General features: G+C 39.0%; 2 protein-coding genes and 1 long non-coding RNA gene across 5 annotated transcripts; 1 reads left to right on the top strand and 2 right to left on the bottom strand.

Annotated features, from left to right (window-relative positions):
* Positions 1-982: 982 nt before the first annotated feature.
* On the bottom strand, positions 983-26532 carry LOC105641389 (ALBINO3-like protein 2, chloroplastic). Of its 3 annotated transcripts, XM_089716190.1 has the most exons (17): positions 26302-26532; positions 25954-26125; positions 24648-24731; positions 7329-7867; positions 7080-7186; positions 6809-6936; positions 5814-5885; positions 5219-5320; positions 4307-4366; positions 4104-4169; positions 3035-3082; positions 2560-2733; positions 2414-2469; positions 2200-2317; positions 1836-1925; positions 1530-1639; positions 983-1340 (listed from the first exon to the last, which is right to left on the bottom strand). In XM_089716190.1, exons 4-17 carry the CDS (start codon positions 7724-7726, stop codon positions 1184-1186), a joined length of 1686 nt encoding a protein of 561 aa, XP_089572316.1. In that variant the 5' UTR covers positions 7727-7867; positions 24648-24731; positions 25954-26125; positions 26302-26532; the 3' UTR covers positions 983-1183. The 3 variants fall into 3 exon arrangements, with proteins under 3 accessions (XP_089572316.1, XP_089572310.1, XP_089572317.1); XM_089716184.1 differs by lacking the exon at positions 25954-26125; XM_089716191.1 differs by lacking the exons at positions 24648-24731; positions 25954-26125.
* Positions 15985-16513, top strand: LOC149499023 (uncharacterized). The gene is made up of 2 exons (XR_016318796.1): positions 15985-16113; positions 16243-16513. It is a non-coding gene; the product is annotated as an uncharacterized LOC149499023 (long non-coding RNA).
* On the bottom strand, positions 19960-22379 carry LOC105640020 (uncharacterized). The gene is made up of 4 exons (XM_089716192.1): positions 21333-22379; positions 21084-21257; positions 20352-21014; positions 19960-20275 (listed from the first exon to the last, which is right to left on the bottom strand). Exons 1-4 carry the CDS (start codon positions 21519-21521, stop codon positions 20252-20254), a joined length of 1050 nt encoding a protein of 349 aa, XP_089572318.1. The 5' UTR covers positions 21522-22379; the 3' UTR covers positions 19960-20251.
* Positions 26533-26745: the final 213 nt, after the last annotated feature.

Here is a 26745-nt window from a genome sequence, read left to right as displayed (position 1 = left end):
CAACATTTTTTTTTTTATTTTCTCAAAACATTTTATCAAAATTTCCAAATTAACTCTTATAACAGCTATAAATGGATGGCTATATAATGGCTAGTTTTAATAGTATTGTGCAAGTTAAATTTTTTAGATTTACTATAAATATCCATTGTTTTCATTCATCCTCACACCAAATTATTTCTCTTTGAAATTGTCCAAATTATTCTCAAATACCGGTTAATGCAAGAACTATAAATAAAGGACCAGGATCCCCTATGAAATAGAAAAGATCATTCATACATAGCATAGTCCAAGCGAACCCACTTAAAATCTTTACTGAACTATGACCGGCCATCATATTAGCAAATAAACGTATTCCAGAAGAAAGAAAACTCAAGTTTCTAGAAATGTTTTAAGAGGGGGGGGGGAGGAAAATTTAGAAAAAGAGAAAAAAAGAAGAAGATTGAATGAATTATCCTGAACCTGCCTCCGCCGCTGTCGCACGAACCATTTATTATGGCTATAGTATCTCCAATCTCTAATTATTCTCTCTAGTTTTTTTATACTTAATTTTTTCCAGAGTTGCATATTATTATTCTATGATGGCAAGCACAGAAAATTCAAGTTCAACAAAGAGCAAGAAAAAGATTAAAGAAACTCAATTTTTCCAACATTTTATAAATATTTAAATTTTAAACAAAAACTATTCTCTAATTTTTTTATTTTAAAATTACGTGAACCGCAACCAGTTCTAACTATTTCAATTCAATTAAACTGAAACCGTCACTTTTCAATTCTATTTTAGTTCCGCATTATTTGGAACTGGAACCTCACCCCTAGATGAAAAGTGAAGAAAAAGCAACATGAGAAACAGCCCCACCAAATCTTTAAAAATAATAATAAAAATAAAAATAAAAAACTAAGTTGCAGAAACTTATCAGCCAACACGCTAAAGAACATATCCATTGTCGGATTACTAATCAGTCTAATAGTGTTGCAAATGCACTACAGACTAAAGCTACTGACTTTTTATTATGTTTTGTGTATAGCAAATATAATTTAGTCAAAATTTAACTCAGTTCTAAATGCGGCATACAGAAAATTTTCTCAGGCTTGGGTTTATTCTCATGTAGAAATTTGCCAGTAATCATATCAAAAAAGAATGAACAGAACAAATGGACACTCTTGTATAATTGTGTTAGATCGGTCAATAATCTCTTCTCCTGCTGTCGACAAGATCACTGCCAAACTCGTCCTCATCATTTTCACATTGTTCTAAAAACTCTTTATAAGCTGGATTATAAGCAACTGCTGCACGCAGATACTCTACAGCTTCAGCTTTGCGACCTTCAATACTCAAACAACTGAAAAACCAAGTTATTCCACTAATTAGTTTTATGAAAAAATAGTGAAAAAACAAGTAGAAAAGGCCAGAATGATTTGGAAGATGAATTTTTTAGTTGTGATTCTTAAACTACCATGTCAATGAAGACCATTAATCAGATATGGTTGCAAGCCGAAGTGCTTAACATTACTATTCCCAAAATTCATACCTTGCTAGCTTTACCAAACTATCAAAGTAATGGAATTTGCAATTTGGGTCCTCTGGCTCTTCTAAAGCTGCAACTCTTTCCAGATGAATGATTCCTTCTGCGTTCTTTCCCTGTCACATGGAAGGAACCACTGAGAGCATTAAAATTTAAATGCCTTGTCAACCAACCCAAATTGATGGCACGGTAATTCTAAATAGCTATAGAAGTGAATGACATAAGAACATTATTAAACTTAAGAAACTTCACAATGTTTATAGCATCCATTTCACTTGGAAGAGAATCAAAGATTTTGTTACTGAGTTTCACCTGCCGTACACAAGCAACACCAGCCCACTGAGATGCAAGAATTAGAAGACCTATGTACTTGACGTCTGCTGGGTGACCATCATGAAATAACTGATAAAAAGTCAAAAGTCATTTCTGATTAGAGGCGTGCAGTTTGGCATAAAAATTACTTGCATAAGTCAGAGAAGCTAAAGCTAGTTTCAAAGATTCTTAGAAAAATATTATCACAAGATTACTTTGCAATACAAGTATTTATAGTGAGTGGGTGGATTGACAATGCTATAAGTCAAAATTCCATGATAATCATGAATCATGAAAGAAGTAAATTCCTAACCAAGCCAAAGTTGACAAAGAACGGAAGGAACAGGCAATATCGAGTACAGACCTTAGAAATAGCACGCTCCAAATGTTCTGTAGCCTCTGCATACATTTCTTTTTGCAGCAGAATCTGCCCCATAAAAACCAGAGCTTCTACACAGTTAGGGTCCTTCTGAAGTGCCAGCCTGCACCCAGATAATAATGCAATAAAATCACCATAAATGAAGTTGGTATTTAGGAAAAGGACAAGGATTAAGAAGAAAAACGCAAGAGCAAATTACCGTAGCACAGGAATCGCTCTCTCTCTTTGGCCACTGGATACAAGTTGGACTGACAGCTGTCAACAATGTAAAAACAGAAGTGAGAAAATTTAATATGCCTATCCAAGAACCAAATAATGCATCCAGTTTCTATTGTAGCCACTCACAGCAACCAGTTTCTTAGGGCTGAAATTTTCCACACAAACACTGCCACTAATGCTTGGGGAATCCAATGTTGCTGTTTCTGGCATGCCCACTTCTTCATAACCTGCTGATGTTGAAGATTCCTTGGGTGGTAACCCTAATTTTGCACGAACAGCAGGATGTTTGAGGGATAATTGCTGCACATTTAGTTGTCTTATATGAGTAATTGAGAACCCTTTTCTTCTGCTATTTTAGTTCATACCAAACATGAATATACGAAATTCAAGATGAATTCCACATATTCTTTTGGAATTCATTTATAGGAAGCAAGGGCTTAATGTTTCATCTAACAATCCACAGGTTGTGCAACATAAATGAAAATGGGAAACCAAAAAAGAATCTACCAAGCCGTTCCAAACCTTGCAGAGTTACAAGTATGTCTGCTCATGTGATAGTCTTAAGTTACTTTTCTTAGGCCCATAAAAGATAATAACCAACCTGGACCATAGTTAATGAACTATTGGTGACCCAATAAACCAGGCTTCCCTGCAAAATTAAACAGATAAAGACAATTGTGAATCTGCATCAAGAAGAAGGTGAGAAGACACTGCCAAAATAAGTAGAAACCTTTCCGAACTGAAATGCAAATCATCAGAATTATGAGGAAAGCAAGAAGTGACTTGGAGGCCACCCAAAACATAAAGCCATGATCTTTGTTCAATTGGATAACAAATGATTTAAAGTTAAGAAAAAAGGATTTTGCTTGTTTATTTGATGTTAAAATCAGAAATTCCTGTTTGAAGAGTACGTAACTACATCTTAGCTCATTTATTTGTGATCTTTTTGGGCTCTCCTTTCTCGAGTTGGAAAAATAATAACTCCAGCGCAAGGACCTCAACTCTCAATAGGAGGTCGAACCAAGGACCTATGGAAGTCGGGATAATACCAATAAATTAACATGGTAGCAAAACAATTGGATTAAGGGGAAAGCAAGACCGATCAGTAAATTAATACAGGTCGAGTGCAGAGAACAAAGATATAGAAAACTTTTGGTTAGCGACTTTTAGTAATTTTTATCGTTAACAAAAGGACAGGTAACAGATCATGTGATGGAGAGAATCGAAATGTCTGAAGGCTATTTTAATTTAATTGTTAATTAGGCTTCTCTTTAGAGATCTTTAACATTTAGGATTTTAATGTCAAGGCTACCACTGATTGACCAAATCAACCTGCTCCTGAGTTGTACTTGGGACAAAAAGTTAGTGGCTTATTAGTTCAAGTTTTGTGCATCTAAATAGGACAGGCTGATCTCAGCTTTTGGAAGGTTAATAACTGGGACTGATCCCTCTTTGGTCTTCTCTTACTGTGTCTCTATTTCATTTCTCTTGATCTCTCTCTTTCTCCTCTCCTCTCGTCGCCCTTGTAAATCATCATATACACTTGGATTGGCACAAAGAAAATAAATTCCCAAGAATATTCAACCAATTTCAATATTCCCAAGAAGGTTAGTTCAGAAAAAGTGATGTAAGCTCAAAAAAAGAAAATATAAACTCGGATGTAGAGTTACCTGTGGAATAGAGTAGCCAATGAAAAATAAAGGCACAGCCAGAATATCCAAATACAACTTGTAATACTGCAATAAGAAAGCTTCCCATCATTAACAAGTAAAATACTAACAAATAAGGAAAATTAATCTATTTTAACAACCAAATAATCAACCCCTTCAAGATAAAGTACCCAGAAACTAACAAAAAATTACAGGCCACTCACTTTTGCCAATAAGGCCAATATTCCATTTGTCTTTTGAACAGAAAATTTGTCAAAAGAGAGCTGAAAAATATACAAAGTCAGCAAAATGTAAATAATTCCTGTGATGTAAAAAAAAAAAAAAAGCTGCCAGTAAACAATGTCACATGAAATATATTCTAACAAATTTAAAGAGAAAGGGTCAAGAAAATAGAGCAGAAAATTTCTTTAAAAGATAGCAAGTTAAGAGATAAAAAGGATATCAGATGTTAGATTTACATTCAGATGCAGTAACTATTTCTATTATAAAAAAGAATCATAGCTGTCACAAGCCAAATATATTGAGTGCCGACTGTATATTACAGCCTAAAGAGAGGAAGAAGAAGAAAGAAAGAAATCTAAACAAAATTACAGCCACCAAATTCTAATGCACGTAGTAATGTCAAAGGTATATAATTTCATACAATATTGTAATATTTTTAATAATCGTCTCATTGACCAATTTCAAATTTCAGGACAAAGAAAACTATTTAGTTAGGCTACAAAAGAGTTGCACTTTAGACTTACGATTTTAATTTGAACAAGAAAAGAGATGCCCAACTTAAAACTTTTGCTACCCCATCTAGTTCTAAATTTATATAGTTACTGAATAAACATACATGAGCCCATGTCAGCCAAGCATACAATGCTTAAATTTCGAGTTTGTGCATAAAAGATGATTTGTATAATTTGTAAAGAACTATCAAAATCACGTATCCCCGAGCCAAATTAAGCCTGTTATTAATAACTCAGTAATTAGGATAGAACTCGTTGCACTACCACCCAAGTGCAAACAAAAGCAAAGCATCTCTGCTTTGTAAAATATCCTCTTAGGGGATCTGATCCTACAACAGTTGAAAGAGCAGAAGCATAAAAACTAATAAGAGTATGATATACCTGAACATTAGCGTAGTGCAAGCTAGCAATCAGTAATGGAAAGATGGGGCCTAAAACACCGTGAGGAAATTCAGTCAAATTTTGAAACCACAGAGTGCCACCCTGTAATCGATTACACAGAAATTATTTTCATGTAACTAAATTGAAGCAATTAACTCATAAATGAGATGAAGTCCCCATAGAATTACATGTTTTACATATGTCAAACAAATATAAAAATCATATTTGATCATGTTACAAAGCAATTCAAACAACATGTTTCATTTCATTGACTTATTGAAAACATTAAAAAGATATTTAACAAGATAAATTATAAGAACAAATAGGAGATTTGTTTAAAGTTTAAATATCTCACAAAATGTCATTTTCAAGTTAATCCTACAACAAAATGAAATACCATAAAGGTTATTTATATATAAAAGTAATATTAAAATGTTGCAATTAGAGTGTAAGTAATGAGCTTGAAAGCCACTTCCTAGCACCTTTAAATGTCCTGTTCAATTCTGAAAACTGAACATAAATGATATAAATCTGAATGATGACTGCACCATCATAAAATATCAACTTCTATACACTAATGATGCTAGTTCCTTACACATTCAAAACCTGGATGATGATCCAAGGACATTCTTCGAATACTGGTCATCCACAAAAGAAAGCATGGCACCTGCAAATAAATTTAAATAATGAATCAGAAAATTCATGCCTTCCAAAGTTTTTGAATAAAAAATTATAATCTTCCTTTCCCTCCAAGAATACTATAACTAATCATTTTATGAAAGAATGTGATCGAGACAAGTTAAATAATATTTTGTCAATTTGTCATGAAAATGTTTTTGACTTTGTAGCAATCTTTCAGCAACATCACAGAACACATCCTCCTCACCATCATAAATTCTCTTCAAGTCCTCATTCACTGCTTACAATCAGACAAACTCATCCGTATCATATTATAACAGTCGACTATACCTCATCACCTCTGTAGTCATATCAAAGGATTATAATAAGATTTTAATGCTCGGTTAACACTAATGCTACAGGTTACTTAAATCGCAAGGAGACTGTATTTTTCTCAGTTAGGGTAAGTGAGAATATAGTATCTTGTAATAAAGCACAGCAATCCAGTACAATCTAGTTGCCTGGCCCTACTGGTAAACTTTTAATGGCAGAGAATGGGCAAACCAGGTTCAGATTTTATAAATTGAATAAATAATAAATAAGTGAAACAAGCAAGGCCTACAAAGGGGTATAGAAGTGGACAAACCAATACCATTGTCATTTCGTATGCAGCCAATTATACATTTTCAAATTATGTTGTTTCTTTCCTATATAAGGGCAAACTTGATGAACAATGCTAAAGGGACTAATAGTAACGAGTCCCTTGCTGGGCAGACACAACATTCTGGCAGCTAACTCAATATTTGCTCGTAATCCAGAGTGCATATCCAATCTCCTTATCGTTCACTTCTCTTTTCCACTATATTTAGAGTTGCCAAATAATGACTCGACATGAAAATTGAGCAGCTTATTCCACAAGGGCCAAAAATTTTCCATCGCAGAATGTAGTATAAGAAAAAAGATGTGTTGTACCTGGACAGAGAAATACGCAAAAAACCATAAAAGTGAAGGACAACCAATAGCTTTTCGCTTCCTCCGAAAGACTGAAATTTGATCTATGTAACTCCTTCCTGACAGAGGTGGCGGGAAAGGAGGAGGCACTAAGAGAAACATATATGATTTTTTGAAAATTAATCCCAGGTTAATTTTGAATTCCTGAAACTAAATAGAAAATAGAAGATGTTTTATTGCAATACCGCCATTAAAAATTCTCATTTTGGTAAGGTTCAGACGAAAAACTCACATTTAGGAAATAGCTCTGATATCCTTTTCATCTTGTTAAGTTGCAAAACGAGTACAGGGAACAATGTAATTCTCATAGCTACTGTGGCTGAAGCAATGACTATCCACCTGAAATTTTTGCAAATTAAATTAAAAAAAAAAAAAAAAAAAAAAAGGAACAAACTATTCATCTCTGAATTTTCCATGTTCGCTCATTAATTTTCACTTTTCCTCAGCAATCAAATAGATAACAGAAGCTAAACAAGCTCACCAAGGCAAGCCAGTGAGATTATGGAATCCATCAAGCAAGGAAATCAATGCACGGACGGGAAGAATTGACTCTTCTCCACCACTGCTACCATTAACCACACTCTCAATGACCCCATCAACTTCAAAATCAGTAGGTTTTGACTCAGTAGCCGAATCAACAAAAAACCCCGAGTCATCATTTGAGCGAGTCGAGAACGATCTACCGTTAAGAAAATGAAAAGCAAAGAGTGAGTTGAAGAAGTGAGGCCTGAGTGAATTGTTAGGGGTAATTGGAGGTTGTGAGCGAATAGGGCTAGGATTTGTGAGAAGGTGAGAGATAGAGCCACAAGAGAGAGTAGAAAGATAAGAGAGGGGATATGAACGGCGGAGGTGGGAGAGCAAGAGCTTTGAGCTGGCCATAACAGGCAAACAGCCAGGTTTTTATTACAAAAGTAAATAGGAAGATATTTATGCAGTCCTTGAGGTTTAACAAAATTAATCACTTCATCCTTGCAGTTTAAACATCCCCAAAATTTGATTCCGTAGATCTCTTTGGTCCTTCTGTCAAAAAAATACAATTTTTGCCATTAAATCTATATCTATACATATATAAAAGTAGGAATGGGTGGAAAATATTGGGATTGCCAAAAACATCCTATTTAGTGTATAGATTGACAGCATATCATTAAGAATAATAAAGGTAATTTAATTTTGACTGGTCATATTAATTTCCTATTTAAATCTAAATTCAATTAGATAAAATAAAAAATTATATTATTATCATTATATACTATATAAGGTATATAGTAAACATGGTAAGAATATAACATATTTAGAGATTTTAAATTTATTGGTTGAAACAATAAAGGTAATTTAATTTTAATTGGTATATTAATTTCATATTAAAATCAAAATTTTATTGGATAGACTAAGAAATTATATTACATATTAAATAAACTATGTATTAAATATGGTAAAAATATAATATCTTCAAGGACTTTAATATTATTGATTGAAAAAGTAATTAAATTTTGATTGGTTATATTATACTATATAAGGTACGTGTTAAACATGGTAAGAATATAATATTTTTTATTATTATTTTCAATAAATTTTTAATTTGATTGGTTGTAATTATTTCCTACAAATAATTTATTCTACAAAAAAAATAAATGTAATTTATTATTATTCATTAAGGAAAATATTATAAGATTTATTGTTTGATATAAAATAGAAAATAACACTCACTAGAAATATACATATAAAACTATGATATAACACGTTAAATTAGCAGACCATATAACACATTGAAAGAATTTTTTTTTCCTCAAGAAAAGCAGCCATAAAAAAATTAATTATATGCTCATAGACTTTAGCAAAAAGTTAAAAAAAAAAAAAAAAAAAAAAAAAAAAAAAAAAACCAAAATCATAAATAATGCTCTAAAACAATGGTTAAGATATTAATTATTAAAATAGCTAATAGTGGTTTCTCATATTATAGTAATATAGACAGATTATGATATTATATTATATAGGAAAAATTAAGTTAATTAAATGTAAATTGTCATAAAAAAATTTAAATTGGTTGATAAGTAATTTTATTTTTATGAAAACTTGGTAATCAAATTATAGAAATATTTTATTATTATGAATATATTTTTACTTAACAAGTTATTTAATTATTAAATTTTTTATTGTATTATTTTTTAAAATGTTCTTTTTTCTATTTTGTGAATGCTCTTAATTTTTGTTAATAATATAAACTGTTTGGTAATATTATAATTTACAATAAAATTACATTTACTTGCAACGACAGATGGCAGCGGGGCGGGTACCCGCTAGAAATCAACTACACAAACCCAAACCCGATTGTCAATTCAAGTACCCCTACCCGTTCCAAATCTATTAAGGAATAAACCAACAATACTGAATCCGTTTAGAGCTACCCGTATATTGCTTGAACCCATTTAAATTACCCATTTAATCATAAATTCAATCAATCCATTTGAAAACTGAACCTGTTTGAAACCCGAATCCAAACCTGAATATGCAACATAAAGTATATAAAAAATGTATTAAAATTCAACCTGAAAATAATAAAACAATTCAACCCTAAATAATCACAACAACAATACTAATAATATTAAAATAGAACAAAAATTAAAATTCAACCCAAATAAATAATTCATAGAATCAAACCCAATATCTTGATTAAACAATTTGACAATCAAAAATTCATTAAACTTCAATAATAATAATAATAATAATGACCATTAACCAAATTAAAAATCAATTAAAACATAATAATACTAAACTAGAACAGAACATATAGAATGAGAACTAAATCCATATAAAACATAACAAAATAATATCTTAATAAAAAAGAAAAAAGTTATACAATTAAAAAATGCATTAGAATAAAACAATACTACAACAAAAACACAAGGAATTTTACATAAACATAATATTACTTACTGCATGTAGTTAAATTAATCATTGAATTAACAAGTACAAGTAAAATTTTTGTTTCAAATTCAGCCATCTAACCAGCTTGGTTTCCAACTTAATAGCAACTACATGTAGTAAAATTAATTATTTAATTAACAAGTACAAGTAAAATTCTGTTTCAAATTTAGCCATCTAACTAGCCTGGTTTCTACATTTCATGTCATAACATTATCAAAATATCCATCTGTTGGTACTGCATTTATTATATGAGTTTCAAATTGACTTGTTTCTCACACAAACTGACCAATTTCGCTTCTCTTTTTCTCTTTTAATATATACATTTTCAAGAAATTAATTAGTTTCATTCAACATAACAAGAAGCTTTGAACCTGAAAATGCCTAATCACATTCTTGGACTCCGCACATTTTACATTCCAAGATTTTTGCAATCTGGGGAGAAAAAAAGGGAAGATAAATTCAACAAATACAGCTCCTGTTTCATCTAGGATATAAACATAATAATTTCACCTGAAAAAGTAATCCATTTTAAATGGAAAATAACAAATAAAACATGCACAAAACCCACAAATGAAAAAATAAAACATTAAACATCTATCTTTGTCTCCCTCGGTTAAACCCACAAATTAATTCAACAATATATTCAACAATTCCTCATCTTTGTCCGTTTATATGTATTTATATTAAAAAAAAAAAAGGAAAAGGAAAAGAAACAAAGGCAAAGAAGGAAATAAAATAAATTCAGAATTAAGTAAAAAGAAGATCAAGAATGGAAGTGGAGGAACCTCGCACTGGTAATACGGTTGAAGAGTAAGACTGCTGCGAAGGCGACAGCCGCGAGCGACGGCAGCGATGAGAAGGTATAGAACAATAAGACTGAATAGGGTAGAACCATAGAAGGAGAGAAGAGGAGCAACCTGAGGATCAGGAAGCCATCCCTGACTGACCTCCTCTTCCATAGTCCATGTTGTCGTAACACAGGCAGGCTGGAAGAAACCCTAATTCCTATAGGAGAGCCACCTCACATGGGAAGTGTTTTTACCAACCCCGTTCGACTGAGTCAACTAGGCTTGAATAAAATTTATATTAAAACGACAGAATAAAATTTACTAAAATGCTCTTACATATTAAAACGAAAGCGTTTTATCAAGAACAAAAGTTGGCTTTCTTCCTCACCAACTCCCATTAGATTTTTTCGAAGTTCGTCGTCCACGAACAATGAGATGAATTCTGGAGAGCGAGGATTCAAGTCAATGAAAAGAGGAATTCAAAGCATTATGAAATGTCTTATCATTATTGAATTCAAAGACACCATACTTATCTTTTTCATCCAACAAACACTGAACAAATTTCAAAGGATCCTTCAATCTTTTTGGATTAGTAACTAGTTATTTTCCAGATTTGCCATTAAAGCAAAATTCAACAGATTAGCCATTGAAGCAAAATCAACATCAACAGGACCCTTAAATCACTCTCCAAATTTCAACAGAAAATCAATCCCCAAATTGCAGAAAATCGAAACTTCACCAAATTCGACAAAACCACAGTCCAAGTTCCTCAAAATTTACTGTGAAAATTTAAAGTTAATTTCTTAGAATTGTGACTAATTATAGCAAATCCTCAAAATTCTCAATTTATAGATCCAACTTCAAATCACTCAATTCTTTTATCAAATTCTAAATTGAGGTAAGAATCAAACATAACTCCCACAAAAACACGTATTCAAGCTTACCAGATCAGAATAGCCTCCAGAACAGCAAAACTCAACCAAAGACTTAAAAATAACAAAAATTTAATCCTTTAATTCGTGAAAACGGGAGCTAAATGATCAAACCATGGCAGGAAACATTCTTATCGGGACTGGAGAAACATGATGGTGTCTTGTCTTCACCGACCGGTGGCCGGAGCACGGGCAGAGGGAGAGAAGCAGTAGCTTCTGTCGCGTGTGTGAACCCCTCCCCCCGAAAACACATAGGCATGTGAATGCATGTGACTAAGGGCAGAAATGCACGTGAATGTATGAGTCGCCACCTTGTTTAATTATTTTAGGGTAAACTAGGAAAAACCCTAAGTGACTCCATTTTTAATTAACCTAATTACTAGATTAATTATCCCAATGATTAAGGCACAATCTACGAACCCGAGATGGATCCCGAGACCATGTCATGCTGATGAACTGACCGATGAATGAATGTTTTGCAGGGTGAATGATGTAATTCGACCAAATGAAATATTTTAAGTGATTTCGACTTGCCGCCCGGGGTGAAATCCCGAACGTGCCTACGTACTTCCGTTTGAATGGAAGATCAAAGTCAACGTAGTTCGATAGGCCTTTTTAAAAGGGCTTTGAATGGTGTATGCTTAATGCATGAGTGTGTATGCTTTGTGCATGATTGTGTGTATCCTTCGTGCATTTTGTTTAGGCATTTTTGCCTGAAAGATTGATTGATTTAGGCAACTTGGTGCCAAAAGTGTTGATTTCGAGGCTTTTAGCCAGGAGAATTGATTTGGGCTTATTCTTACCAAAGTGATTGGTTGGGCTGATGGTTGCCAACAATGTCGTTTTAAGGCTTTTAGCCAAAATGAGTTGATTTAGGCAATTAGTTTGCCAAAATGTGTTCGGGCGATTGTCGCCAAAATTGATTGATTTTATTAAGGCATTTTGCCAAAAATCTGTCAATTTAGGCAATTAGTTTGCCAAATGATGTCGATGTGATTTAAACAATTTGTTTGCTAAAAATACAGTTTAGGCGATTGTCGCCAAAATAGGTTGATTTTAAGGCTTTTAGCCGAAATTAGGCAATTTGTTTGCCAAAATGTGTGATTTAGGCGATTGTCGCCAAAATGATTGATTTTAAGGCCTTTGGCCAAAATGTTTTGATTTAGGCAATTAGTTTGCCAACAGGTGCGATTTAGGCGATTGTCGCCAAAATGGTTGATTTACGGCCTTTGGCCAAAATGACGTTTTTTAGGCAATTAGTTTGCCAAAAAACGCGATTTAAGCGATTTGTCGCTAAAATTGTTAATCTCATTTATAGGCAATTTGTTTGCCAAAATTTGATTAAGCCATAGGCAATTTGTTGCCAAAGTGATCGATTAAGGCTTTTTAGTCACAATTATTGATTAATTGAACTTAAGCCGAATTTGTTCGAAATAAGGCAGTTGAACCGTAGTTATTAATTAACTAAACTCTTTCAGCCAATATTGTCGGATTTAAGCTTTAATGCCACGGTTATTAATTAACCGGACGTTTAAGCTTAATCGTATTTATTTAAGACAGTTTATTTGTCTAAATGATGATGTGAATGCATTTATGCAGTTATAGAATTATTAAGAGTAGAAAAGAAGTATGCATGAAGTGCTAAAATTAAATAGGCAGAGTTTCGTTTACGTACCTGATTTAATCGTCGACCACTTCTTAACTCCAGGTTAAGCTCCTCGTTTAGGTATATTAATTAATTTTAATTTTATTTAATTTTAGTGGTCAAATATCATAATAAAAATGCAATAAAAATTAAATTAAAATGCATAAAGCGGTAAAGAAGGACGCAAAGAGCGTGAGAGGGAGAGGGTTTCGTCCGTCAACACAGACCAGAGTACCAGAAATAGGCTGAAAATGGCCTATTTATAGGCAATTTTCGGGTCCCGGGCGGCAGGTGCCGCCCAGGTTGGGCGGCTGCTGCCGCCGTGCTTGGCGGCCGGCGGCCGGCTCCGCCGTGACCGGCGGCAGGCGCCGCCGTGCCCGGTGTGGACACCGTGCCTCGCTCCGGGAGCCTTTTTGGGAGTGCCGGACCTCCGAAAAATATTCCGGGACCTGTTCCGCGATCCTCGCGACATTTCGGACGTTTTAAGTACCATATTGACATATTTTCGGTGAACTTCTGAAATAGCCTCCGGTCCGGCCGGACTGTTTGCAGTCCGGGAAAACAGGCTTTCTGAGCCTCAAAATTTGGGTATTCACAGTTGCCCCCCACCGTCGACCAAAAAAATGATTTATGGGAGTCGGTGGTTGTCTGAAACGTAAATTTTGTAGGCGAAAATTGGACGCGTCCAGAAGACCCGCCTCTTGACTATTTGCTTATAAATAGCTTGAAAAAACTCATTTTCATTCATTCTAAACTTTCTAACCTAAGGAACTCTCTCAAATTCTCTCAACTTCTAAAGCTCCAAATTTTTTTTTTTTTTTTTCATGGCTTCCTCTGATCTGAGCGGTGAGGAGTACCTGGAGTCTCTGGGGATCTCACTTGACGAGGTCAACCTTACGGCGGACGCTAACACTTACGCCTCCGTAACAGGCATCTTCGCCCAGGTACGCCTCCTCTTTTTTTTTTTTTTAGGGGCTGACAAAATGGGGATTGTGATTTTTCGGGCCTCCTATGGCCAGAAAGAGAACTTTGGGCCTTCGTGGCCTGAATGTGCTTTTCGGGCCTTAGGCCGAATTGTGAATTGTCGGGCCTCTATGGCTAGAGTGTGATTTTCGGGCCTTAGGCCGAATTTGTGATTTTCGGGCCTTAGGCCGAATTTGTGAATTTTGGGCCTCTGCGGCCGAATTGTGATTCTCGGGCCTCTGTGGCCGAATTGTGAATTTTTATTTTTCTGTATTTGTTGTTTTATTAGTATGCATGCTAAGATATTACCCTTAGTAAAGAACCAAAGGAACAATTCTTATATTACTTTACCTTTTAGGATCCTTACATTAAATTGGATGTGGCTGAGACCTCTATGTTCGAAATCCCGATCGAGATATTGGATCCGAGCCACCCGGTCGGGGCAATCATCAATCCGTCCCGTCTGGATTACTTGAGGCATTTTGATGCTGGCCGAAATAGCCACAAGGAGTTGCTGGGTGCTTTGGCCGAGAGATGGTGAGATACTACTAACACTTTTCATTTTTCTTGGGGCGAGATGACAATGACCCCTGTGGATTTTTCTGTGATTACCGGAATCCCTTTTGGTATTCGGACGATTGAATTATATGATGACTGGAGGACAGAGATTTCCCCTGATCGGATGGCGGAATTGACCTGCCTCGGATTGTCGGGCCAGGCTCTGCTACTCCAGCTTTGAGTGTTTCCAGGCGCTGGCTATATCTCCAAGCCCCCGGCATTTATGCTAGACATAGGCGGGGAGGGCTGACGGCTACTTAGGTGGCCAGATTCACTTTGTTGCTGATGTTTGCTTCGACCTTTTGGTCCAACAGGAAAGAAAGGTTTAATCCTTCTATCTTGAAGAGTTTAGAAAACCTAGCCCATCTCACGGAGTACGACTAGGCCGGCGCTATTCTGAGCCGTATGTATGATGACATGTGTGATCTGAGTCGGAGCCACTGTAAACTTAGCGGGACCTATTACTTCTGGGAGGTAATGCGAAGAACATTCTGTATATTTTTCTATTTTATTAGCCCTCTTTTGACTCTCGTTTCTTCTTTGTTGCAGATTTGGGCATTTGAGTATTTTCCTTACACTCGCCCGGAGCAGATTCATGCAGATCTCGGATTAGGGCTGGTACCTTTGGCTTGGAGATGGTACCGAACAAACCTTCATACCAGTCGGCATAAGCACTCGCTAAAAGACCTGAGAACCTTTTTTGATACATGTAGCCCGGCGCAGGTATGTGTTCAGTAATTCTTGAATACGTTGAATAAAAAAGATTTATCAACATATTTGCATCTTTTTTAGGTTGAGGTGGGGGCGATGGCCATTCGCCTACAGAGCTGGATCCAGGTTGATCCTCATTTCCAGCGGTCGGATGACTTGTCTCGGCGAAGGGTGATCCTGTCGCATCCCGTCCTGAGACGATATTACTTGGGCGAGAGAGTAGACTTTTAAATAAGAGGCTGTCGTTCCATCCCTTATCCTCCTCCCAGGGACATGCGAGCGGGCAGGCAGATGACTCTCACCGATGCGCATACTGAGGGTATTCCGTATGGAGAGTTCATCTTGGAGGGAGATTATGCTGAGTTCTGCAGACTCTTTCTGATGCAGCCTATTGGATCGCGGCTTGACAATTTTCAGAGATCAGGTCCTTTCCATCCGCCCGCCACCCGCTCTTCTCGGGCTGCGGGTTCTTCGAGTAGGACTCCAAAGAGGAGGCCTACGACTGATCCTTCTTCTTCTACTCGGGCTTAAGGTTCATCTCAAGCCGGCCCTAGCCACTCGGCCGGCCATTCCAGGGCTCCCCGGGCTGTGACAGAGGCTACCAGGTCACTTCATTCAGACTTGGCCAATTTACATCTTCCGTACAGCATTTCCTACCATACTCCTGACGCTCCTTTAGCCTTTCGAGAGGTCTCGCTGGAAAATGTGGATCGCCTGGCTCTGCCTTCTGAGGACATTACTGAGGTAAGTAAAAACTGCTAAATCTCTCACAAAAACGATTCATAAGAGATTTGACGTTGATTTGCATTTTTTTTATAGGTTCATGTTGGATTGATCAATCAGATGATGGAATTGATGCTCGGGATGCAACAGGAACTGTCTTCGTCCTGGACTCGTGAGGCTTACAACGATCAGAGAAGGCAGAGGCCCCGTCGCTGAAGCCATGATTGCCGGATTTTTCTATTCTTCTTTCTTTCTTTCTTGTCTGACTACTGTACTAAACTTTGATCGTGCTTCTGTACTGTATCGTTGTACTGAGTTTTATTTTGTACCTGCACTTGGTTAGTATTGAAATATATGTATGCATGCTTATTGTATTTGAAACAAAATGGGAGGACTTCATCATTTTGGCTTATGGACAAAATACACTCCTTTCTTTTTTTTTTTTTTATGCGTGGCGGCCGCTGCCGCCGTCATTCAGTGGCAATTTGGCGGCCGCTGCCGCCGTCATTCGGTGGCAATTCGGCGGCTGCTGCCGCCCTCATTCGGTGCATTTTCTCCTATTAAAGCTTGTTCTTTGTGTCGGCTCTTCACTCATTCCTTATCTTCTCTCTTCTTCTTTTCTCTCTGTGTTTATCTTTTCCAAAGAATGAATCCTTCTTTCAATCCTAGCATGCACAGCTGGGCTAAAAGTCTCTCCAAAGTTGAAAAGATCAACTTGAAGAGGTATGGCCTCTCTCCTATCATTACCCTTAGGGGGGTAGTGATCGACTGGAACTTTTTATGGGCCTGTATCAGACTCTGGGACCCTGAGGCCCACGTTTTTCGGTTCGGGGCCATGATGGAGGAGATGTGTCCTCTTTTCCAGGAGTTTTGTGCTATCATAGGGTGTGACCCTAATGCCCCTTTAGTCAGGCATGAGGTTAAAGTTGGGTATGTTCAGTCATTTGAAAATTTATTTCAATTCAGCCGGCCACAAGCTAAGGCCATGATTGTTGACGACCAGAAGGCGATTCTGATGCCCCTGATTGATGAATTTTCAGAGGTCCGTTTGGATGACCCAGACCGGATGAGGCTTAGGATGCGGGCCTTTGTATTTTGCTTATTATCTGGTTTCTTGTTTAACAAGGATCCAGGCTTCGGGGATCTGCGATTTTGTCCTATGATTCGACAAATGGAGGACATGGGTTGCATTGGTGGCATTGTGCTAGCAGAAACTATCAGGAGCCTTGACAGAGCTGTTTTAGGCTTCGAGGACTGGACGGTTTCCCCCGATTATTCTCCAGGTACTTCTCTCTTCTTTTCCCTATTTTTTGTTTTGATTCATTCCTTTGTAATAGAAAGGATCCATTACTCAGGTTTGGTTGAAGGACCACCTCCAAGTGGTTGCTGCTCCAACTTTATTGCCCTATAACCCTGTCCAGTATCGTATGCGGAAGATTTTGATTACATACCCGTCCGTTGATGCGTGGACTTCATGGCTAATTGAATTAGGTCCAGAGGAGGTGTTGTGGTTCGTACCTTGGTATGATATCAACCGGTTTATTCAGGTTAGCTTCCGCCATACTCAGGTTTACCTGTTGGGCCTTACACATTGCACCTGGTACTGTGCTTCATGCTTTCTGAGACAGATGGGGATAGATCAGACTGTTCCGACCATGGATGATTCCCTAGCTGATTCAGCCATCACTCCGGGAGTTACTCGAGCCGTCCTTAGGGCCTAGGTTAGGGACCATCATATGGTTAGACCTTCACCTAATCCTGCTGATATTCAGACTTCTCCTGAGTACCGGTCTTGGTTTATGACCATTGTCTGGCCAGTTGAGAAGCTGAGGAGGAACGCACTGCTGAGTGTACTTGAAGGTTGGACTCAGGCTGACGCTGGCAATGAGGCTGGGACTGATGAGGGGATCATGTTGGCTCCTCGGACGGGCGAGGCTGGAGGGAGTTCAGCAACTGGGGATGATTCGGAGGACGTTGCCCCACGGAGGCGACGGGGTACCTAGACTCTGATAGGCTTTTGGGCTTTGTTGTTTGTTGTTGTTGTTTTTACTCTTTTGTTTTTTTTTTATTATTTGGGACTTTGGCTTTGAATTTTGGATGTTGTTTGGAGTTTTGGACTTAGATTTCTGGATGTATGTTTGTTTTTTGGTCTTGGACTTTATCGTTTGAATTTGGATTGCTTGACCTTATTGTTTCTAATTGGGCATGTCATTTGATTTTTAAGCTTTCCAAACATTTTCCAACTTTATTTATTCAAGCTCTGATTTTTTTGCCTAAGCCGCCCTTTTTCTAATCATCCCCAGTTGCTGAACTCCCTCCAGCCTCGCCCGTCCGAGGAGCCAACATGATCCCCTCATCAGTCCCAGCCTCATTACCAGCGTCAGCCTGAGTCCAACCTTCAAGTACACTCAGCAGTGCGTTCCTCCTCAGCTTCTCAACTGGCCAGACAATGGTCATAAACCAAGACCGGTACTCAGGAGAAGTCTGAATATCAGCAGGATTAGGTGAAGGTCTAACCATATGATGGTCCCTAACCCAGGCCCTAAGGACGGCTCGAGTAACTCCCGGAGTGATGGCTGAATCAGCTAGGGAATCATCCATGGTCGGAACAGTCTGATCTATCCCCATCTGTCTCAGAACGCATGAAGCACAGTACCAGGTGCAATGTGTAAGGCCCAACAGGTAAACCTGAGTATGGCGGAAGCTAACCTGAATAAACCGGTTGATATCATACCAAGGTACGAACCACAACACCTCGTCTGGACCTAATTCAATTAGCCATGAAGTCCACGCATCAACGGACGGGTATGTAATCAAAATCTTCCGCATACGATACTGGACAGGGTTATAGGGCAATAAAGTTGGAGCAGCAACCACTTGGAGGTGGTCCTTCAACCAAACCTGAGTAATGGATCCTTTCTATTACAAAGGAATGAATCAAAACAAAAAATAGGGAAAAGAAGAGAGGAGAAGTACCTGGAGAATAATCGGGGAAACCGTCCAGTCCTCGAAGCCTAAAGCAGCTCTGTCAAGGCTCCTGATAGTTTCTGCTAACACAATGCCACCAATGCAACCCATGTCCTCCATTTGTCGAATCATAGGACAAAATCGCAGATCCCCGAAGCCTGGATCCTTGTTAAACAAGAAACCAGATAATAAGCAAAATACAAAGGCCCGCATCCTAAGCCTCATCCGGTCTGGGTCATCCAAACGGACCTCTGAAAATTCATCAATCAGGGGCATCAGAATCGCCTTCTGGTCGTCAACAATCATGGCCTTAGCTTGTGGCCGGCTGAATTGAAATAAATTTTCAAATGACCGAACATACCCAACTTTAACCTCATGCCTGACTAAAGGGGCATTAGGGTCACACTCTATGATAGCACAAAACTCCTCGAAAAGAGGACACATCTCCTCCATCATGGCCCCGAACCGAAAAACGTGGGCCTCAGGGTCCCAGAGTCTGATACAGGCCCATAAAAAGTTCCAGTCGATCACTACCCCACTAATGGTAATGATAGGAGAGAGGCCATACCTCTTCAAGTTGATCTTTTCAACTTTGGAGAGACTCCTAGCCCAGCTGTGCATGCTATGATTGAAAGAAGGATTCATTCTTTGGAAAAGATAAACACAGAGAGAAAAGAAGAAGAGAGAAGATAAGGAATGAGTGAAGAGCCGACACAAAGAACAAGCTTTTATAGGAGAAAATGCACCAAACGAGGGCGGCAGCAGCCGCCGAATGATGGCAGCAGCAGCCGCCGAATTGCCCCGAATGACGGCGGCAGCGGCCGCCGAATTGCCACTGAATGATGGCGGCAGCGGCCGCCACGCATAAAAAAAAAAAAAGAAAGGAGTGTATTTTGTCCATAAGCCAAAATGATGAAGTCCTCCCATTTTGTTTCAAATACAATAAGCATGCATACATATATTTCAATACTAACCAAGTGCAGGTACAAAATAAAACTCAGTACAACGATACAGTACAGAAGCACGATCAAAGTTTAGTACAGCAGTCAGACAAGAAAGAAAGAAAGAGGAACAGAAAAATCCGGCAATCATGGCTTCAGCGACGGGGCCTCTGCCTTCTCTGATCGTTGTAAGCCTCACGAGTCCAGGACGAAGACAGTTCCTGTTGCATCCCGAGCATCAATTCCATCATCTAATTGATCAATCCAACAGGAACCTATAAAAAAAAATGCAAATCAACGTCAAATCTCTTATGAATCGTTTTTGTGAGAGATTTAGCAGTTTTTACTTACCTCAGTAATGTCCTCAGAAGGCAGAGCCAGGCGATCCACATTTTCCAGCGAGACCTCTCGAAAGGCTAAAGGAGCGTCAGGAGTATGGTAGAAAATGCTGTACGGAAGACGTAAATTGGCCAATTCTGAATAAAGTGACCCGGTAGCCTCTGTCACAGCCCGGGGAGCCCTGGAATGGCCGGCCGAGTGGCTAGGGCCGGCTTGAGATGAACCTTCAGCCCGAGTAGAAGAAGAAGGATCAGTCGTAGGCCTCCTCTTTGGAGTCCTACTCGAAGAACCCGCGGCCCGAGAAGAGCGGGTGGCGGGCGGATGGAAAGGAGCTGATCTCTCAAAATTGTCAAGCCGCGATCCAATAGGCTGCATCAGAAAGAGTCTGCAGAACTCAGCATAATCTCCCTCCAAGATGAACTCTCCATACGGAATACCCTCAGTATGCGCATCGGTGAGAGTCATCTGTCTGCCCGCTCGCATGTCCCCGGGAGGAGAATAAGGGATGGAACGACAGCCTCTTATTTGAAAGTCTACTCTCTCGCCCAAGTAATATCGTCTCAGGACGGGATGCGACAGGATCACCTTCCGCCAAGACAAGTCATCCGACCGCTGGAAATGAGGATCAACCTGGATCCAACTCTGTATGCGAATGGCCATCGCCCCCACCTCAACCTAAAAAAGATGCAAATATGTTGATAAATCTTTTTTATTCAACGTATTCAAGAATTACTGAACACATACCTGCGCCGGGCTACACGTATCAAAAAAGGTTCTCAGGTCTTTTAGCGAGTGCTTATGCCGACTGATATGAAGGTTTGTTCGGTACCATCTCCAAGCCAAAGGTACCAGCCCTAATCCGAGATCTGCATGAATCTGCTCCGGGCGAGTGTAAGGAAAATACTCAAATGCCCAAATCTGCAACAAAGAAGAAACGAGAGTCAAAAGAGGGCTAATAAAATAGAAAAATATACAGAATGTTCTTCGCATTACCTCCCAGAAGTAATAGGTCCCGCTAAGTTTACAGTGGCTCCGACTCAGATCACACATGTCATCATACATACGGCTCAGAATAGCGCCGGCCCAGTCGTACTCCGTGAGATGGGCTAGGTTTTCTAAACTCTTCAAGATAGAAGGATTAAACCTTTCTTTCCTGTTGGACCAAAAGGTCGAAGCAAACATCAGCAACAAAGTGAATCTAGCCACCTGAGTAGCCGTCAGCCCTCCCCGCCTATGTCTAGCATAAATGCCGGGGGCTTGGAGATATAGCCAGCGCCTGGAAACACTCAAAGCTGGAGTAGCAGAGCCTGGCCCGACAATCCGAGGCAGGTCAATTCCGCCATCCGATCAGGGGAAATCTCTGTCCTCCAGTCATCACATAATTCAATCGTCCGAATACCAAAAGGGATTCTGGTAATCACAGAAAAATCCACAGGGGTCATTGTCATCTCGCCCCAAGAAAAATGAAAAGTGTTAGTAGTGTCCCACCATCTCTCGGCCAAAGCACCCAGCAACTCCTTGTGGCTATTTCGGCCAGCATCAAAATGCCTCAAGTAATCCAGACGAGACGGATTGATGATTGCCCCGACCGGGTGGCTCGGATCCAATATCTCGATCGGGATTTCGAACATAGAGGTCTCAGCCACATCCAATTTAATGTAAGGATCCTAAAAGGTAAAGTAATATAAGAATTGTTCCTTTGGTTCTTTACTAAGGGTAATATCTTAGCATGCATACTAATAAAACAACAAATACAGAAAAATAAAAATTCACAATTCGGCCACAGAGGCCCGAGAATCACAATTCGGCTGCAGAGGCCCAAAATTCACAAATTCGGCCTAAGGCCCGAAAATCACAAATTCGGCCTAAGGCCCGAAAATCACACTCTGGCCATAGAGGCCCGACAATTCACAATTCGGCCTAAGGCCCGAAAAGCACATTCAGGCCACGAAGGCCCAAAGTTCTCTTTCTGGCCATAGGAGACCCGAAAAATCACAATCCCCATTTTGTCAGCCCCTAAAAAAAAAAAAAAAAAAAAAAGAGGCGTACCTGGGCGAAGATGCCTGTTACGGAGGCGTGAGTGTTAGCGTCCGCCGTAAGGTTGACCTCGTCAAGCGAGATCCCCAGAGACTCCAGGTACTCCTCACCGCTCAAATCAGAGGAAGCCATGAACAAAAAAAAAAAAAAAAAAATTTTGGAGCTTTAGAAGTTGAGAGAGTTCCTTAGGTTAGAAAGTTTAGAATGAATGAAAATGAGTTTTTTCAAGCTATTTATAAGCAAATAGTCAAGAGGCGGCTCGGCGGCAGCTGCCGCCCAAGAGGCTGGGCGGCAGGTGCCGCCTGGCTCGGCGGCAGCTACCGCCCTGTCGGTGGGGCGGCAGGCCCCGCCCACGCTACGCGGGGGGTGCCGCCTGGGAGCGCAGCAGCTGCCGCCCAGTCGGTGGGGCGGCAGGCCCCGCCCGGTCTGGTCGGCAGGTGTCGCCCAGGGGGGTGGGGGGCCAGGCCCCGCCCGCGCGGGCGACAGGCCCCTCGTGCGCTGGGCGGCACGCCTCGCCCGAGCGGGGCAGCAGGCCCCGCGCGCGCTGGGCGACAGGCCCGCGCGCGCTGGGCGGCATCCCTCGCCCGCGCTGGGCGGCAGGCCTCGCCCAGGAAGTGGGGCGGCAGGTGCCGGCCCAGGTTGGGCGGCTGCTGCCGCCGTGCCTGGCGGCCGTAGTCGCCGTGGCCGGCGGCCGGCTCCGCCGTGACCGGCGACAGGCGCCGCCGTGCCCCGCAGCCGGCGCCGCCGTGGCCGGTGTGGACACCGTGCCTCGCTCCGAGAGCCTTTTTGGGAGTTCCGGACCTCCGAAAAATATTCCGGGACCTGTTCCACGATCCTCGCGACATTTCGGACGTTTTAAGTACCATATTGACATATTTTCGGTGAACTTCCGAAATAGCCTCCGGTCCGGCCAGACTATTTGCAGTCCGGGAAAACAGGCTTTCTGAGCCTCAAAATTTAGGTATTCACAGCATGATGCAAAAATATGAGAGGAGAAGAAAATTTGATTCTCTCCTCACTTATCTATTTATAGTCCGCTTTGGTTTGGCTTGTTTTGATTCGATTCTCTAATTTACTTGATTTGGCTATGTGGTTTTGTTAACATAGGTATTTTTGTCTTTTAATTTTTATCTTTGTCATGAACTGTATCCAACGGCCGCACCGGCACTAGGCCTGTAGTAAGCCTAAATATAATAAACCAATACACTGTTTGTATCAAGGCTACTAGCCCAATAACCAAATTCACATACTTAAGGCTGTAGGCTCATTCAAATGTTTCATAGCTCAAATTCAAATATCCAATAGACTAATTTTATAATTGATTGATGCATCATAACTACATATTTTGAAATAAAATAGACATATCTGTCTTATTTAACTACAACCCATTCGGAATACGATTGCAGAATCTCTGTATACATTTTAATCAGTGAGTGTAAACACTTCTAATATTGTTCTTTAATTGCAGTTCAATTTATTTGTATCCACGGAACTTTTTGTACTTCTTAGGACCTGAGGAAAAATACTAAGGCAGGGGTGAGCACCTAAACTCAATGAGTAGAGTTAGATAACTCTCTCACCTCACACAATCACATATGATAATCGTGTTATACAATCAGTAGCCTTCTGACTAATTATGAATGAGCAAACGAGCATGAATGCACACTTATCAAACAAATCACAACCATTCAAGTAATCAAATAATAGATATTAGTCAACGGAATCACCCATTATAAACAAGGATCACGCTCACTCCCAAGGCATGCTTTATAATAATTTTCATAAAACTAAATCCAAGATCCTTGTGTCAAGTGCACTCAGGGAGCCCACCCCCATTCAGGCTTAACGGACTCGATCCGTCCAATTTTTCTTCTCTTTTCTTTTCTTTTTACCTTTCTTTTTCGATTTCTTTTATTACCAATGCGCATCAAATCAAGGAGTGCATAAGGGGGGAAGCCACACCACCCACTTACAGCCCATTGACGACATTCTCGCCATGCTCGTGCTCCCACCCCAGGGGTCATTCTAACTCCACAGCACAACACAAGCAAGTCGCATCCAATCACATAATTTCACATCATTCACACAAGGTATAACATCCAGCATCCCCATATATTTCAATATATAAGTACATGTGTTCGATGCAGCTCATGGCATACATGCCAATATGGCATTTCTACATGTATGCGTACTTCACATAGATATCATATTATTAATGTATGCATGAATGCAAAAATGTTTGACCGTTGCGAATTATCTAACTCTACTCACAACTTTGTAATTTCGCTAGAAGTTATGCTGCTCTTTCGATATCTTGCTATGCGACATCTGATTTCTCGAGACCCACAAGAACATCTAAAAAAAGAAAACAATCAAAATAAGTTTATCATTCATGAAGCCTGACTGTCATTTTTAAGTTTTGATTCGATTATAGTGTATCTATCTTTTTCTCAATCACTAAATCTAGCTATTCTAGATCATCATAAGTCCCTTATTTTCGTTTTCCTAATCCTACTCCACCTATCCTAATTCACATGTGTTATATATACTAATCGAAGTTTGCTATAAGTCTTTTGCCAAGCAATTCCAACAAATTCTAAATACTGAAAATAAGGATAGTTAACCTTATCCTTTAGGTTTGTACTGCCGAAAATCTAGCTGCATATCCACTAATAATAGAGTTACCTACCTGCTTAAACAATAACAACATTTAATATGATTTATTCAATTTACATGGCCCATCCATCGGGCAAAATAACTCAATCTAAGCCCATCCTCCACCATTACAATATCAGCACATCTCACTTTTGTCATTTGCTAATTACAGTTATAGCACAATTATGCACATTCAATTATATATATATATATATATATATATATATATATATATATATATATAATTGTATATCTACACTTATACGTGTATATATTTACATATCACTCATCAATTCACACCCATAAACTTTAATCATATATTCACTTCATCATCAATACCCGTAAACTTTCTTGATTTATTCGATGTTCACATCCGAGTCAACGAGTAATAGACCAATAAATTAGTAAATTGTGTCATTAAAGTTCAACTAGATAACATGGCAGTCCATATCATTTAGTTTGCTTAAATTAAACTAAGCTAAATTCGAGTTTAGCTAAATTAACTTTTATAAATTTATTTAAACATAAGGAACCTATGAGACTAACTGATACTAGAAATATTCAAATTAGCTTATAATTATTCTTGAGACATTCTGCCAAACCGTTATCATCTATATACCATTTCAATTTATATATTGATCAACCAAATATATTAATTAAGAAAATTAAATTTTTGCATTCCATAATCCTATCATTGCTTTTAACTTAACTAAGCTTGACTAAGTTTGATAACTCTTTATAATTTCCTTTTTCTTGTCAAATATCTAAACCCCGAACAACAATTAGTTTAAATGAAAACTTATACACATTCACTACTAATTCAAACCTGATTTTATATTACCAAATCAATTTAAGGTATATTTGGTAGCTAGACTATTAAATTTCAATAGCCGAAAACAAAGTTCAAGACCTTGGAGCTTACCAATACGAAAAGTAAAAATGTTATCATAATCAGCAAACTGAAAAGATGCTACTGCCTCTTCTGATTCACCAGCCGGCCACCGTACCGCCGCCTCCGGCCACCGTACATGGTGTCCGGAAAGTCGGTTCAACGCCACAGTACCCCCCAACACTCTAATATGCTCGACTTTTTACTAAGATTCCATTAACGACATCAGTTTCTCATAATCATACCGAATTCAGCTCAAATCCACAATTATTTTCAAATTAAAACAAACCTAAAATTTTGTTTTCCCGATTTAAGCAATAATTCAAACAAATTATGTCAAAAACCTAGAGAAAGAGTCTTAGAAAGGTGACCATAGCTCACCTGGCTTGCTGTGTCCACCGGAAAAAGAAAGGAACCCGTCGGAAAGGAGAAGACTTCGTCGGAGGAAAGGAACGAATGAAGAAGAGGAGAAAGCTATCGCACCAAGAGAGAGTACAAGAGGCGGGTCACGGTCGGAGGCCGTTGCGCCGCCGGAAAGAAATCGGCAGGTGGAAGGAGAGAGGCACTGCCGTCGCACGATGACGGGGAAGAAAATGTGATTTTTCTCTCCCGAAAACCCAAAAAAATGTTTATATACTTCGGTTCGGTTCAAATCGGTTTGGGTTCGATTTGATGAATGGTTTTGGAATTGATTGGTTTTTCTAAGGTTTTCCCCTAGTTTCAGTTGGTTTTCAATAATTTCAAGATCGAGGTAGGTGGCTTCTCATTTATTAAATTAACTGGAGGGTAACTCGCGCGTTGCGCAAATGTGTGATATTTTTATTT

The sequence above is a fragment of the Jatropha curcas genome, chromosome 1 (assembly GCF_041381405.1).
Source record: "Jatropha curcas cultivar XTBG-Jc1 chromosome 1, XTBG_Jcur_1.0, whole genome shotgun sequence".
Classification (NCBI taxonomy): Eukaryota; Viridiplantae; Streptophyta; class Magnoliopsida; order Malpighiales; family Euphorbiaceae; genus Jatropha; species Jatropha curcas.
The sequence above is the reverse complement of the archived record's forward strand: the minus strand, read 5'-3'. Positions and strand labels throughout refer to the sequence as shown.

Bases quoted from the DNA above. Each gene is read 5' to 3' on its own strand.
- LOC105640020 (XM_089716192.1), bottom strand. From the start codon at position 21,521: ATGTTTGCTTCGACCTTTTGGTCCAACAGGAAAGAAAGGTTTAATCCT. The intron at 21,258-21,332 runs GTAATGCGAAGA...TCTTTGTTGCAG, and splicing joins GGACCTATTACTTCTGGGAG to ATTTGGGCATTTGAGTATTT. The intron at 21,015-21,083 runs GTATGTGTTCAG...CATCTTTTTTAG, and splicing joins ATACGTGTAGCCCGGCGCAG to GTTGAGGTGGGGGCGATGGC.
- LOC105641389 (XM_089716190.1), bottom strand. From the start codon at position 7,726: ATGGCCAGCTCAAAGCTCTTGCTCTCCCACCTCCGCCGTTCATATCCC. The intron at 5,321-5,813 runs GTAAGGAACTAG...AATCGATTACAG, and splicing joins ATCATCCAGGTTTTGAATGT to GGTGGCACTCTGTGGTTTCA. The intron at 2,318-2,413 runs GTAATTTGCTCT...ATCTGGGTGCAG, and splicing joins AGAGCGATTCCTGTGCTACG to GCTGGCACTTCAGAAGGACC.